This window comes from Hyla sarda, chromosome 7 (assembly GCF_029499605.1).
Source record: "Hyla sarda isolate aHylSar1 chromosome 7, aHylSar1.hap1, whole genome shotgun sequence".
Lineage (NCBI taxonomy): Eukaryota > Metazoa > Chordata > Amphibia > Anura > Hylidae > Hyla > Hyla sarda.
This window is the reverse complement of record NC_079195.1, coordinates 233,180,881-233,196,471: the sequence shown is the minus strand read 5'-3', so window position 1 is coordinate 233,196,471 and position 15,591 is coordinate 233,180,881. Positions and strand designations below refer to the sequence as shown.

General features: G+C 47.1%; 1 protein-coding gene across 2 annotated transcripts; it reads left to right on the top strand.

Annotated features, from left to right (window-relative positions):
• The first annotated feature begins 26 nt into the window (after positions 1-26).
• On the top strand, positions 27-12,899 carry NASP (nuclear autoantigenic sperm protein). 2 transcript variants are annotated; one of them, XM_056533088.1, is made up of 15 exons: positions 27-221; positions 2,513-2,560; positions 2,639-2,749; positions 3,401-3,481; positions 3,580-3,686; positions 5,021-5,806; positions 6,012-6,055; positions 6,853-6,929; positions 7,125-7,198; positions 7,284-7,472; positions 8,019-8,188; positions 8,399-8,455; positions 12,377-12,460; positions 12,548-12,673; positions 12,753-12,899. In XM_056533088.1, exons 1-15 carry the CDS (start codon positions 181-183, stop codon positions 12,801-12,803), a joined length of 2,046 nt encoding a protein of 681 aa, XP_056389063.1. In that variant the 5' UTR covers positions 27-180; the 3' UTR covers positions 12,804-12,899. The 2 variants fall into 2 exon arrangements, with proteins under 2 accessions (XP_056389063.1, XP_056389064.1); XM_056533089.1 differs by lacking the exon at positions 27-221 and adding an exon at positions 498-554.
• The last annotated feature ends 2,692 nt before the right edge of the window (positions 12,900-15,591 follow it).

Below are 15,591 nucleotides of genomic sequence, written 5' to 3'. Positions count from 1 at the left end.
TAGGCAGCCACTAGCGCGGGAAACAGATCAGAGGTTAGAGGTCATCGGAAGCCAGGGGGCGTTCCCAATGACGGCGGGGCGGGGTTAAGCAGGCGGTATAAAAGCGTGTCCCGGCGCGGGGGATACGATCTGCCATCTTCTCCCCTCACTCCTGTGGTTGTCATTAGTGATTCTGTCATCATGGCCGAAGAGACACCGACCGTGCCGGCCCCGGAAGAGAAGTAAGTGTGCTCCGGTTATACCGGGTGGGGTGTTGTGGGCTCTTGGCGAGGGGAGGACGGCGCGGTCACTCGGGCTCCGGTCTCATGGTTTCCGGTTCTGTCTGGTGTTACCGGGGACTCTCAGCCGTTCTCCCGGGTCTGTACGGGGAGGGGCGGAGCTTAATGCTTTCCTGGCAACAGAGTGGATTGCGCCGCTCCCTATTGGCTGTCTATGTCAGGCCCGCCGACAGCTCGGCTTCTGATTGGCCTAATTGGCATCGGCGCGATGCGCTTTGTGTGACCAGGTGGCAGCTCAGGGTTGGCGCCAAACGTCTCCTCAGATCTGACTGATGTGTGTATATCTCTATACCTACCTCATAGACCTGTATATATCGGTACACCTACCTCATAGACCTGTATACATCTCCTCAGATCTGACTGATGTGTATATATCTCTACCTACCTCATAGACCTGTATATATCTGTACACCTACTTCATAGACCTGTATATATCTGTACACCTACCTCATAGACCTGTATGTCTCCTCAGATCTGACTGATGTGTGTATATCTCTATACCTACCTCATAGACCTGTATATATCTCTATACCTACCTCATAGACCTGTATATATCGGTACACCTACCTCATAGACCTGTATACATCTCCTCAGATCTGACTGATGTGTATATATCTCTACCTACCTCATAGACCTGTATATATCTGTACACCTACCTCATAGACTTGTATATGTCTCCTCAGATCGGACTGATGTGTGTATCTGTATACCTGCCTCAGACCTGTATACCTACCACATAGACCTGTGTGTATCTGTACACCTGCCTCATAGACCTGTATACATCTCCTCAGCTCTGCCTGATGTATATATCTGTATACCTGCCTCATAGACTTGTCTCCTCAGCTCTGTGCCTGATGTGTATAGATCTCCTCATACCTACATCACATACCTGAGATATATATCCCCCTCTGACTGGTATCTGTCTACTCATATACCTGTCTTCTCATGGCTACCATATATATACACCTCTCGAATAACAGTTCCCAGCATGCTTTGCCAGTCTTAAGGTGTCGGGGCATGCTTGGAGTTGTAGTCCTCTTCACACTGGCCCATGTTTAGCTCCTGACATGTCTTGAGGCTTCTACTACTGGATGGTGACTAACGGTTCTATATATAACAAAGGGAAGGATAAAACAGTGCAGTATATACTATGGCCAATGGGATCCTGTCAAACTATATTATTGTCCTAAGGATGGTGGATGCTGAAATAGAAAAAGCTCATTAGTCTGACTACCCTGGGGAGAATGTGACCACATGATGTCATATATGGTCGTTGACATCATCGGGGCCTTCCTTCTGGTAGCAATGAGGTATTGCTTGATACACGAATACATCAGGAGTCATTGCACTCTTACCTGGGGATCTTCTGTGGCTTCCGCCATATTCCTTATGGTGTTGCTGATACATGACAGGTCCATATAACTAGGTAGCAGAGGATCAGACATGTTTCAGCTGCCTGATCCTTTATCTCAAGTCATTCCTCTGGCAGACATGCCGCCTCTTCAGAACACATTGATCAGTAGACAAGTGTCCATGTCTGGGGGGGGGCTGTTTGATCACTCGGTTAATGGCTATGGTCGTCCCAAAGCCTCTGTCCTGGACTCAGATTTTATATAAATCTTTCCTAACACTATTACTGCCTGCAGAACTATCAAATCTAACATTATTCATCACATTGGCATAAACAAATAACCACAATTCTGGTGGTTGCTTGTTATCACGATTTGGGGATGTGATAAAATACCAAAGTCCTATCTACCCCAAAATAAGGATACAAACTACAGATCACTTACATGCTCCACAGACAAAAGTAAGCTGTGGGGTCAGAATATGGGGACTAAAATTATTTAATAGTAAAACAATATAAACTATAGAATTTGGGTTTTGTTACTCAAATAGCTAAAATTGTAAGTTATGGCCTTTACATTACAAACATTTTCCTTGGTTGAATGAGCTTTTTTGAGAGTGTATTGCCTGATCGGAGGGAGTGTCTGCTGGAACCTCCACCACTCATGGTGGTCCTGGGTCCCTCCAGTTACATGCAGCTGTGGTCGGACATGAGATCCATGGGTCCCTGTACTTGAGGGGACACAGGAAGCCATGATCAGAGGTTCTTCCACCAGATGCATCAGACGCTCATATCCTTCTGTGGAGAACTTCTTTAATGTAATACTGCTCTCTCCTATGTAACATGAGATCGGACCACTCGGGTAACACAACTCCTTGTCTTTCAGGATGGAAGAAGCTCCTGCACCTTCAACATCTGTTGAGCAAGCTGATGGGTAAGACCTTGGACTTGACTGTCCAATCATGGCTTCTGTGTCCATCACATACAGTGAGTGATCGTCTCTTCCTTACAGGGAGGATGTGGATGCTAAAGCCAAGCTTCTCATGGGAGAGGGTCACAAGCATCTGGTCTTGAAGGACGTCCGCTCTGCCGTCAATGCTTTCCAGGAAGCCAGTAGCCTTCTGTGAGTAGACCAGGCCTGTTACCACACCGGCTGCAGTCCCTTCCCCCTAGAAGTACTAAACCTGTAGTAATGCTGTCGACTGCCAAATAACATCAGCCACTTCAATCTGCTGAGATATTGACTGGTGTCCAGGGCAAGGAGTTACAGGCAGAATGGAAACCTCCCTGCCCCAGTAATCACTAAATGTCCTAGGAGTCCAGTGCTGAGCCTCAGTCTTCAGCATTTTACATGAGGTCTGTAGCCACTGGCTGATCTATTGGACAGCCTGCAGGAATTACTTGAGATCTAATCTAGAATGTTCTCACAGGGCACTAATGTACAAGTCTAGAAGACTGATCACCACTTCAGCATGGAGCATAATATGTAATGAACTGCTGCATACTCTGTAAACTCCATATGCTTTCCAAATAGTTCTACTCCCTCACATGCATGTCATCCAGGTGGTCCCGACTAGTCAGTGATTGAGATGGGACCAATACCAAAAGTTCTAGTCAGTCATAAAACATCCAGCAGGTCCTGCAAAATCCCACAAAGCTGTGACAAAATGTGTGGTCAGATATCCAGCACAAACAGGGTTAAGTAAATTGTACTGCTTAAGCTAGTCTTCTAGTCAAAACCATGTGGCTGTTATCTAATGGCTTTCTTCTACAGAGGGAAGAAGTACGGGGAGACTGCCGATCAGTGTGCAGATGCCTTCTACTACTATGGAATGGCTCTCCTGGACCTCGCACGGTAAGAGCAGTGACCTGGGGTATATAGTGGTCCCTCTACAGGCTGTGACAGATTCTTCCCTTTGCTCCTGTGTCTCTGACTCATCTCTTTTTGTACAGAATGGAAAACAATGTCCTGGGTAACGCTCTGGAAGGAATGCCAGAAGGGGAAGATGAAGAATGTGAGAAGGAAGACCCCAACATCCCCAGTGCTGCCAACCTTGATGGTATGTGCACCCAAAGACAACACTCAGACATCAGCTGTTGGCCAGGCTGGAGCTTTACAGTCCAGTCACTTGGTGATTGGTTCTTCACAATTTTCCTGTGCTGGACAGAGCCAACTGGGTCTTGGTGGCACTTAAGTCAGCATGTTCTGTGAATGGAGATTCATGGGTATTCCCACAAGATTTGAGGAATCAATGTAAAGTGTTCAGAGGCCTTTTTAGGCCCGATGTCAGATAAACCTAGACATACCAGTGTTGTGGCTGTCTGTAGGAGACTAAAGTCCAGTGAAGGAAGTGGTACCTCATATCTAGAACAATTTCATGAGTCTACCTACTGGAGCCAAAATATTGCCCCTACAAATTGATCTAATTTTATCTGGAAGTCTCCAACATATCAAGTTTTATAGTCTGATGACAGGGATGATTTTCCTGTTTAAATGGTAAATTGGCATTAATGTTAACATGAATATTGGTGATTCTGTGGCCTCAGAATCCTTAGAGCCGGAACTCTCTAGTTCAGATTCCCAGTTGACCTATTTTCAGGTATATCTGTAATGTAAACCTGATTCTACTCTCTGTGATAAGTTACATCTCCCCCCCCCCCCCCCCCCTGCATCCATAGACATTTGGCATCTCTTCAGATTTTAGTTTTCTGCAGCATGGATGGTCTGTATCTTATGTATGAGATACTGCTGCTTTGTTTAGACGCCCTTAATGTAGAAATTCCTGACAAAGACCGGAGCAGCTTATGGCAGGGATTATGTAGAGCTCCACCTCTGGCCAAAAGCTGAACTTTTAGGCTTTAGTTGTTTTAAGTGCATGATGCATCAATAGTTGACTAATCTGACTGGAGGCTCTCAACCTGCAGCACTTATGGTGGTCTGCATCTAGGGTCCTTATACAAATAGAAATAAAATGGATGCGGTCATTAACTACCTCCTTTAGGGGTTATGCATCTTATGGGATATATCACAAGGCCTAGGGAGGGGAACATGCAGTGCTCTGCTAGCCTGTGGCTCGGCTATAATGCCAATATACTTGAACAGCTAGACTGGCTGGGTATGATGCTAACCAGTCTGTGCAAGCACCTTAGATGTGGATTCATCTTAGTAATATCTGGTCATGACAGAACATTACACGTAGCTGGATATCATGCAGGCATTGGCTGCATACATATATTGGTCACACTGCATGCACTCATTACAATCTGCTTATACAGGAGATCAGGGCAGAAATTGACCATGATGTCACCACTGTTAGAAGATGTAGCATTACTGAAGGTGTCTGATGCTCTCATGGTTGTCACTAAAACAGAAGGATTTTTCTCAAACCTTTAGAGAAAGAAAGGGAGCAGTTAAGAGAGCAGGTTTATGAGGCCATGGCAGAGGACAAATCTGAGAAGCAGAATGGTGAAGACTCCAAAGAGCCAAAGGCTGAAGAGCCTAAAGACAATGAGATGGAGTGTGAGAAATCCTCTGAAGCTGAGGAGACTAAGGACAAGCCATGTGAGACATCCTCTGAAGCTGAAACTAAGGAGAAATCCTCTGAAGCTGAGACCAAGGAGAAATCCTCTGAAGCGGAGACCAAGGAGAAGCCATGTGAAAAATCCTCTGATGCTGAGACCAAGAAGCCATGTGAGAAATCCTCTGAAGCTGAGACCAAGGAGAAATCCTCTGAAGCTGAGACCAAGAAGCCATGTGAAAAATCCTCTGAAGCTGAGACCAAGGAGAAATCCTCTGAAGCTGAGACCAAGAAGCCATGTGAAAAATCCTCTGAAGCAGAAACCAAGGAGAAGCCATGTGAGAAATCCGCTGAACCTGAGCAGACAAAGAATTCAGAAGGTAATGCTGAGGCAGAGAAATCCACTGAAGCAGAAGCTAAACCAGAGTCCACCTCAGAAGCTGTGAGTAAAGAAAATGGCACAACAGAAGCTACAGGTGAAGAGAAGAGTAAGACTGAAGAAGCTACAGAGAAGAGCAAAACAGAAGTAGAAGCTGATTCTACACAAGAACCTGAAGAGAAGCCCAAAGGAGTCAAAGACTCAGAAGCCAAACCTGAGGAAGCTGGTGCCCCTGAAGAGAAAGCTAGAAGTGATGAGGAAGAGCCAATGGAAGGGGAAGAAGGTAACAGAGGGGATGTTGTAGATTTGGGTTGAGTCCTTTTTCCCTCTGAACACAATGCACCTGTCTAGTGACCTGGCAGCGATGGTCTGGAGCGTTCCTACACCGGAGTCTGAGTTATGGTCACTCCATTCTGGTGGTGGCACAGCCGTTCTGTATACTGCATGATCATTGCTCTGCAAGCTCTAATGCAAGTTTTTCTCTACAGAGGAAGAATGTGCAGAGTCTGACAATGAAGAGACTGAGGAAAAGGTAAATACTTGCTGCCTGATGGGTTTTCTTTACTGTCACTTGAAGCAGTGAACATGGGCAGAAAGTGTTGTTGAAATGTAACCCTGGTCTTATTCTCCCAACTATGTAGTGCTACAAAATGACTTTTACCTACTGAGCCTCAGATGCTGTCCACAAGATTCCATGGAGATCAGTACTGACTTGGCTGTGGCTCAATAGTCTATAGGTGCAAACACTAAGGTCTCATGCAGACATATTACTGTATATTACTTGTAGTGTGGAGAATAAGGTCTGCAGTTGCTCATTGTCATGTTAAGTGGAATCTGTCAATCTTTGACTTTCGTGGTCAAGTTTTGTAGTCTTCATTTAAGAATGATACAAAGTAAACTAAATTATAGTGATGTGGCACTAAGGGCCCTTTACAACTAACAAATGGAAGACCCCCCCCCCCCCCTGAATATAACGCATATCCATAACTGCTGTAGACACTGGGGTTTGCACAGCAAGGGTGAATAAGGTTGAGTCTTGTCATTCCTTTAATTTATTGGCCGAAAACTTATAGCTCATCTAGTGTTACTACCTGTAGTTATGGTTGTACTCAGCAGTAGTGCCATAAGATAAAGCAGGTTGAGCTTTGTCTACACCAAATCCCACATTGCTGTTTTGTAAAGAGCATGGAGACTAACTGTCTACTAGGCTGCCATTCACCTATATGTGCTGTGAGCCGTAGGAACTGAAGGAAAAGCCTGAGGCTGCACACATACAATGCCTTTTTACTACGGAGTACCCCTTTTAAACTTTAACTAATTTTATTGCAGGAAAACTCTGAGGATGAAGTTGACAATCTACAAATTGCCTGGGAGATGCTGGATTTGGCAAAGGTCATATTTAAAAGGTAGAGTAACTCCATGCTAATAACAGTCTGGACATAGCAGACAGGTCACATTCAGTTGAAGTTGGATCTACAGGTGCTCTGGGGTTCTGTTGCAATTTTAACATCTCACTAGATCTTATTGATCAGTACCTGTGGTCTTATCTATAAAGGTCATCCCATAGACTAAAAGATTCTGATCACAAGTCTCTCCAACAGGCAGCAGGGCAAGGAGGAACAGCTGAAGGCAGCTCAGGCTCATCTAAAGCTGGGAGAAGTGAGCATTGAGTCAGGTGAGTGAGGACACCACTGCTTCACTAGATGACTTGTGTATAACTAAACAGTCAGGCACCCATAATGCTACTTATGTCCCTGCAGAGAACTACACCCAAGCTGTGGAAGACTTCATGTCATGTCTCAACATCCAGAAGGAGCATCTAGAAGAACATGACCGACTGCTTGCAGAGACTCACTACCAGCTGGGCCTGGCCAACCACTACAACAGCAAACATGAGGATGCAATCTCTCACTTCACACAGTCAATTGATGTGATAGAGAAGAGATTGGGTGAGTGCATCATGGGAGTCTTGGGGTGGTTACTTGGAGTTAACTTAAAGGGTACCGCTCTTCAAAAAAAACTTTTGATATATTATAGATTAATGTTTGCAGAATAACTTTACAATTGCATGTTATTAAAAAATATGCTTCTTTCCATTTAATTTTCCACTTTGAAGAAATGACCACTAGGGGTCTCCCTACCAGTCCTGGCAGCAAGCATTTCAGACTCATGCTGGAGTCCTAAACACTACGAGCTGCCAGTCTGCTTTGTTCACAAAGGAGAACACTCAGAGCTGCCAGCCTGCTTTGTTCACAGCCTGTTTGGCTGTGAACAAAGCAGGCTGGCAGCTGAGTGTTTAGGACTCCAGCATGAGTCAGAAATGCTTGCTGACAGGACTGATCGAGAAAAATACAATAGAAAGAAGCATATTTTTCATTAACATGCTATTGGAAAGTTATTCAACATTCATTAATCTAAAATATATCAAAAGTTTGAGAGGTACCCTTTAACTTTGGGAATATGACACTATTTAGACTGTCCCACTTTGCCCACAGTTCTCCTGTCAGAACAACTAGAAAAGGCTGCAGTGGAGACAAAAGAGGAGACTCAGAAGGAAATGGAAGAACTGAAGGGACTCTTGCCTGATATCAAGGAGAAGATTGAAGACTCTAAAGAAGCACAAAAAACAGCAGAAGACACAAACAAAGCACTTAAGGAGACTCTGGTCAGTAACATCACTAGATGCTGGTAGATATGGGCTAGTGATGGGGTCTTCAGCTAAGATAGACCTGTCACTACTGCAGATTATAATAAACTATCAAGCTCTGTGCCAACACATTAGTGACTTTTAGTCTAGGAAGTAAAAATATAAAATAACCTGCACATTCAGTGACTTGTCATGGCATTTGTAATCTAAAGCAACGTTCGCTCACAGGGTGGAACATCGTCTTCTGGTTTTCCACAAGAGAATGGAGGCACTTCCAAATCTACTGTAAGTAACACCTACAGATACTAAGATGAATTCTGATATAGGATCTATAGGTCAAGCTTTATTGCATACCCTTAGTATAGGACTCGTACCCTTAGTATAGGACTCGTACCCTTAGTATAGGACTCGTACCCTTAGTATAGGACTCGTACCCTTAGTATAGGACTCGTACCCCTTAGTATAGGACTCGTACCCCTTAGTATAGGACTCGTACCCCTTAGTATAGGACTCGTACCCCTTAGTATAGGACTCGTACCCCTTAGTATAGGACTCGTACCCCTTAGTATAGGACTCGTACCCCTTAGTATAGGACTCGTCCCCCTTAGTATAGGACTCGTCCCCCTTAGTATAGGACTCGTCCCCCTTAGTATAGGACTCGTCCCCCTTAGTATAGGACTCGTCCCCCTTAGTATAGGACTCGTTACCCTTAGTATAGGACTCGTTACCCTTAGTATAGGACTCGGTCCCCCTTAGTATAGGACTCGGTCCCCCTTAGTATAGGACTCGGTCCCCCTTAGTATAGGACTCGGTCCCCCTTAGTATAGGACTCGGTCCCCCTTAGTATAGGACTCGGTCCCCCTTAGTATAGGACTCGGTCCCCCTTAGTATAGGACTCGGTCCCCCTTAGTATAGGACTCGTTACCCTTAGTATAGGACTCGGTCCCCCTTAGTATAGGACTCGGTCCCCCTTAGTATAGGACTCGGTCCCCCTTAGTATAGGACTCGGTCCCCCTTAGTATAGGACTCGGTCCCCCTTAGTATAGGACTCGGTCCCCCTTAGTATAGGACTCGGTCCCCCTTAGTATAGGACTCGGTCCCCCTTAGTATAGGACTCGGTCCCCCTTAGTATAGGACTCGGTCCCCCTTAGTATAGGACTCGGTCCCCCTTAGTATAGGACTCGGTCCCCCTTAGTATAGGACTCGGTCCCCCTTAGTATAGGACTCGGTCCCCCTTAGTATAGGACTCGGTCCCCCTTAGTATAGGACTCGGTCCCCCTTAGTATAGGACTCGGTCCCCCTTAGTATAGGACTCGGTCCCCCTTAGTATAGGACTCGGTCCCCCTTAGTATAGGACTCGGTCCCCCTTAGTATAGGACTCGGTCCCCCTTAGTATAGGACTCGGTCCCCCTTAGTATAGGACTCGGTCCCCCTTAGTATAGGACTCGGTCCCCCTTAGTATAGGACTCGGTCCCCCTTAGTATAGGACTCGGTCCCCCTTAGTATAGGACTCGGTCCCCCTTAGTATAGGACTCGGTCCCCCTTAGTATAGGACTCGGTCCCCCTTAGTATAGGACTCGGTCCCCCTTAGTATAGGACTCGGTCCCCCTTAGTATAGGACTCGGTCCCCCTTAGTATAGGACTCGGTCCCCCTTAGTATAGGACTCGGTCCCCCTTAGTATAGGACTCGGTCCCCCTTAGTATAGGACTCGGTCCCCCTTAGTATAGGACTCGGTCCCCCTTAGTATAGGACTCGGTCCCCCTTAGTATAGGACTCGGTCCCCCTTAGTATAGGACTCGGTCCCCCTTAGTATAGGACTCGGTCCCCCTTAGTATAGGACTCGGTCCCCCCTTAGTATAGGACTCGGTCCCCCCTTAGTATAGGACTCGTCCCCCCTTAGTATAGGACTCGGCCCCCCTTAGTATAGGACTCGGCCCCCCTTAGTATAGGACTCGGCCCCCCTTAGTATAGGACTCGGCCCCCCTTAGTATAGGACTCGGCCCCCCTTAGTATAGGACTCGGCCCCCCTTAGTATAGGACTCGGCCCCCCTTAGTATAGGACTCGGCCCCCCTTAGTATAGGACTCGGCCCCCCTTAGTATAGGACTCGGCCCCCCTTAGTATAGGACTCGGCCCCCCTTAGTATAGGACTCGGCCCCCCTTAGTATAGGACTCGGCCCCCCTTAGTATAGGACTCGGCCCCCCTTAGTATAGGACTCGGCCCCCCTTAGTATAGGACTCGGCCCCCCTTAGTATAGGACTCGGCCCCCCTTAGTATAGGACTCGGCCCCCCTTAGTATAGGACTCGGCCCCCCTTAGTATAGGACTCGGCCCCCCTTAGTATAGGACTCGGCCCCCCTTAGTATAGGACTCGGCCCCCCTTAGTATAGGACTCGGCCCCCCTTAGTATAGGACTCGGCCCCCCTTAGTATAGGACTCGGCCCCCCTTAGTATAGGACTCGGCCCCCCTTAGTATAGGACTCGGCCCCCCTTAGTATAGGACTCGGCCCCCCTTAGTATAGGACTCGGCCCCCCTTAGTATAGGACTCGGCCCCCCTTAGTATAGGACTCGGCCCCCCTTAGTATAGGACTCGGCCCCCCTTAGTATAGGACTCGGCCCCCCTTAGTATAGGACTCGGCCCCCCTTAGTATAGGACTCGGCCCCCCTTAGTATAGGACTCGGCCCCCCTTAGTATAGGACTCGGCCCCCCTTAGTATAGGACTCGGCCCCCCTTAGTATAGGACTCGGCCCCCCTTAGTATAGGACTCGGCCCCCCTTAGTATAGGACTCGGCCCCCCTTAGTATAGGACTCGGCCCCCCTTAGTATAGGACTCGGCCCCCCTTAGTATAGGACTCGGCCCCCCTTAGTATAGGACTCGGCCCCCCTTAGTATAGGACTCGGCCCCCCTTAGTATAGGACTCGGCCCCCCTTAGTATAGGACTCGGCCCCCCTTAGTATAGGACTCGGCCCCCCTTAGTATAGGACTCGGCCCCCCTTAGTATAGGACTCGGCCCCCCTTAGTATAGGACTCGGCCCCCCTTAGTATAGGACTCGGCCCCCCTTAGTATAGGACTCGGCCCCCCTTAGTATAGGACTCGGCCCCCCTTAGTATAGGACTCGGCCCCCCTTAGTATAGGACTCGGCCCCCCTTAGTATAGGACTCGGCCCCCCTTAGTATAGGACTCGGCCCCCCTTAGTATAGGACTCGGCCCCCCTTAGTATAGGACTCGGCCCCCCTTAGTATAGGACTCGGCCCCCCTTAGTATAGGACTCGGCCCCCCTTAGTATAGGACTCGGCCCCCCTTAGTATAGGACTCGGCCCCCCTTAGTATAGGACTCGGCCCCCCTTAGTATAGGACTCGGCCCCCCTTAGTATAGGACTCGGCCCCCCTTAGTATAGGACTCGGCCCCCCTTAGTATAGGACTCGGCCCCCCTTAGTATAGGACTCGGCCCCCCTTAGTATAGGACTCGGCCCCCCTTAGTATAGGACTCGGCCCCCCTTAGTATAGGACTCGGCCCCCCTTAGTATAGGACTCGGCCCCCCTTAGTATAGGACTCGGCCCCCCTTAGTATAGGACTCGGCCCCCCTTAGTATAGGACTCGGCCCCCCTTAGTATAGGACTCGGCCCCCCTTAGTATAGGACTCGGCCCCCCTTAGTATAGGACTCGGCCCCCCTTAGTATAGGACTCGGCCCCCCTTAGTATAGGACTCGGCCCCCCTTAGTATAGGACTCGGCCCCCCTTAGTATAGGACTCGGCCCCCCTTAGTATAGGACTCGGCCCCCCTTAGTATAGGACTCGGCCCCCCTTAGTATAGGACTCGGCCCCCCTTAGTATAGGACTCGGCCCCCCTTAGTATAGGACTCGGCCCCCCTTAGTATAGGACTCGGCCCCCCTTAGTATAGGACTCGGCCCCCCTTAGTATAGGACTCGGCCCCCCTTAGTATAGGACTCGGCCCCCCTTAGTATAGGACTCGGCCCCCCTTAGTATAGGACTCGGCCCCCCTTAGTATAGGACTCGGCCCCCCTTAGTATAGGACTCGGCCCCCCTTAGTATAGGACTCGGCCCCCCTTAGTATAGGACTCGGCCCCCCTTAGTATAGGACTCATTTTGGTATCCTTCCTCTGCTGCAGAAACATTCCTGTTTAGTTTAAAGGGTATGTAATACAGCTCCTTCCTGAATATACTTGATATCTTAACAGGCCACAGTAGAGAAGAGCAGCGGGGACAGCACTGTACCAGTATCCAACTGTGTATCGGACATCTCTCATCTAGTACGGAAGAAGGTAAACACAGAATTAACCCTCTGTAGGCTGGCAGTGACAGGTGCCCAGCATTCATGTGTCAGGCTGATGTCTGTATTTATCCTCCAGAGGAAACCTGAAGAGGAGAGCCCACTGAAAGAAGCCAAGAAACCAAAGTCTGAGCCTGTGGAGAATGGATCTGGGAATGGGGATGCTGTAGTACCTACAAATGAGCAGGTGGAGAAGACTGAAGAGGTGGGTGCAGCAAGGTCATGTGATGTCGGGGTCCCTTGTTGTGTTCAATTGTAACCAGCCTCTTATCTTCTACCCGCAGGCAGAGAATCAGACTCCCATGGAGACCACCACAGTGGAGAGCACTGCATGATGAATACCTCATAAGGGACTGTACATATTTCCATCTTTTTGTTTTGAGCATTTTTTTTGTAAAACAGAAATGAAATAAAAAGCGTCTTTATAGTGACACCAGGAATTGCCTCTACTTTAACACTGACTGCAGGACTGAGGTGAAGCCTGACTGGGGGCTGTCTGAATTGGGGGTGGGGGGGGGTCGTGTGGTGTCACAGCATCGGTTGTACTTGCCACAGGCTTCTTGTAGACCCAGTCTGTAAGGATGTGTGCAGCAGGTTTATCACTAACAGACAGTTTACTCAATGAATAAAGACCCTGAGGTGTTTTCCAATGCTGCTTTATGCTTCAAGTTAGCAAAGGCATAAACAGAGGCTTTTCCATAGGTAAATTTCTAATGAAGTTACATAGCTCCCTCACTCTGCAGTATCTATGGTAACAACAAACAAAATGGAGCAACAACGGGAAATGGGGGGGGGGGGGGGGGGGAAGAGCAACCAACTAGCCAGAAACAGCAGGGGTGCAAGGATGATACCAATAACATAGCATAACGTGTAATAACTGCTAGACAAGGCTGCGTGGCAGCACAGGGGGTGTAGCAGCCAAGGATCTGCATGTAATGAACTGTGTTCTGAGTTTAGAAATGTCTGATCCTTAGTCATTTGAATAAACTTGTGCCTGAAGTTTAGACAGCACTGGGTCTCAGAAGACCTGCTGCTCTTCACAGGGTTCTAATTGGTGGTAACATCGCTCTGATCTCCCTAGCTGCTCCATCTGACCTCTTCACTCTAGTTTTGTGAAGGGTCAGGTTTGAGTGACAGATGGAGGAGGCACATGCTGCTGCACTTTACCTGATCAGTGAATCTTGCTGGTAGATCCTGGGGTGATATAAACTTGATAAGTTTATTGAAATGAGTGACTCAGGTCTCCATACACAAGACTTTTCAGTCCAACCTGGCACATAAAGTGGTTTTAAAACACGACCTGCAACTGTTGCAAAACTCCCAGCAAAACTCCCAGCATGCTACACTTCCTAGCAGTCATCACTGAGGGTCTGGCTTGTCAGAATGAACGAAGGGGTTGTCTTGACAAGTTTTAACCCCTTAACCAGACAAATGTACATCCCTGTGCAGAGGTACTTTGCACACCAAAACATACATTTATGTCATGTACGTGACCAGGCATCGGAGCAGTAATCAGCAGCCAGGGACCCGCTGGTAAAGGTAGACAACAGCGATCATGTCGGCCATTAACCTTTCAGATGCTGTGATCAATACAGATGGCAGGAATTGCGCACAAATAACCTACCTAGATCCTATCTAAAATGGTGGCCAGTGGTCCCCCCTCAGCTGCCTCCAGCAGGCTTCTGCTCAGGTCTGAGAGTGAGCAGAAGATGACTGATAACACTGATCAGTGCTATGCCCTATGCATAGCACTGAACAGTATTAATCAAGAGACACGGTCCTACATGGGGACAAAGTGTAAAACAAATTAAATGTGAAAAAATAATACATTAAATCCCCCTCCCCCAATAAAAATGGAAATTCTTTACCCCAAAGCATAAACAATTGGCATCATTATCATAGGTGTAAGTAAAGCTTTTTTTTTTTTTTTGTAGAAGCACCAAATTTGTCAGAGCATTTGATACATTTTGTGCAGGTCACATTTTGTGAAATGTCTGTCTTCACTTACACTAAAAATGAAGCTAAATCTGGGCCGGTGTTAGAGACTTTTCAGTGGCTTTTCACAAAGGCGCAGTTCATAAATCCCTTATGTGGATTGCAACTTAAAATCATCAGAAATGTGTAAACCAAAAGGTGCAAAAGGCACAAATTAACCCTGCTTGTGCCTTTTTGCACCTTTTCTAGACAAGTCTAAAGGCAATGATAAATGTTGGTCCATGTGCGTAAATGTCTGCACGATCAAGTGGTACAATATAGTAGAACGTTATTTTAATCATATTGACCCACAGAATAAAGAACATTTGTACACTGGTAAAAATGACATTAAATGTGCGAAATTATGGTTTTCATTTAAATTTCCTAATTTTTTGGGGGTTTGCTGTACATTCAATGGTAAATTGAGTTGTCTAAAGTACAGTTGGTCATGCAAATAATCCTTTATGGGTCTGTAGATGGAAATATAAGAATTAAGGATTTTAGAAGACGAGGATTTAAATTGGCCTAGTCAATGGGATTGGGGTTAAAGGGGTATTCCAGGAATGTCTGTCTTGCAATTCTGTGATTGCCCCAATATTTAACAGCATACAAAATTACATCTCAGTATTTCCCAGGTTACCTGACATCACTGTATAAATGGGTGAGGTGGCTGATGTGTAGGAGGAAGGAAAGTGATCTCAAACTTTCAAGCATGGATCTGTGGGACGTGTAGTTTAGAGAACAAAATCAAACCGGAAATGCTCAGTTCTGGCAGGTAAGTACTAAAGTCACCTTATGGTGGATAACCCCTTTTTAATACAGTTGACTTTAAGCCATTTTGACTTGTTAGTGTGACATCAGAAAGGGGTGTGGCTTACTGAGCCAGAACAAAGTCACATGATCTGGGGAAACAAAGTGGACAGGATGGCCAGATTTTCTCCATGCTGGTCACAGCATATTGCAGGTAAAGCGGCAAAGATTAGGTTGTGTATTACAATACCACTGTTCTGGCCTTGAGGGGACAAAATCTGAATAACTTTTGCTATCTGGAGTACCCCTTTAACTGTCAAGTTGTGTAATAGATGAATGCAATGGTATTGATCTGTATGAGCCATCAAATAATCCCTGGAATACAACTGAAGCAAGGAG

Bases quoted from the DNA above. Each gene is read 5' to 3' on its own strand.
- NASP (XM_056533088.1), top strand. From the start codon at position 181: ATGGCCGAAGAGACACCGACCGTGCCGGCCCCGGAAGAGAA. The intron at 3,687-5,020 runs GTATGTGCACCC...TCAAACCTTTAG, and splicing joins CAGTGCTGCCAACCTTGATG to AGAAAGAAAGGGAGCAGTTA. The intron at 6,930-7,124 runs GTAGAGTAACTC...TCTCTCCAACAG, and splicing joins GCAAAGGTCATATTTAAAAG to GCAGCAGGGCAAGGAGGAAC.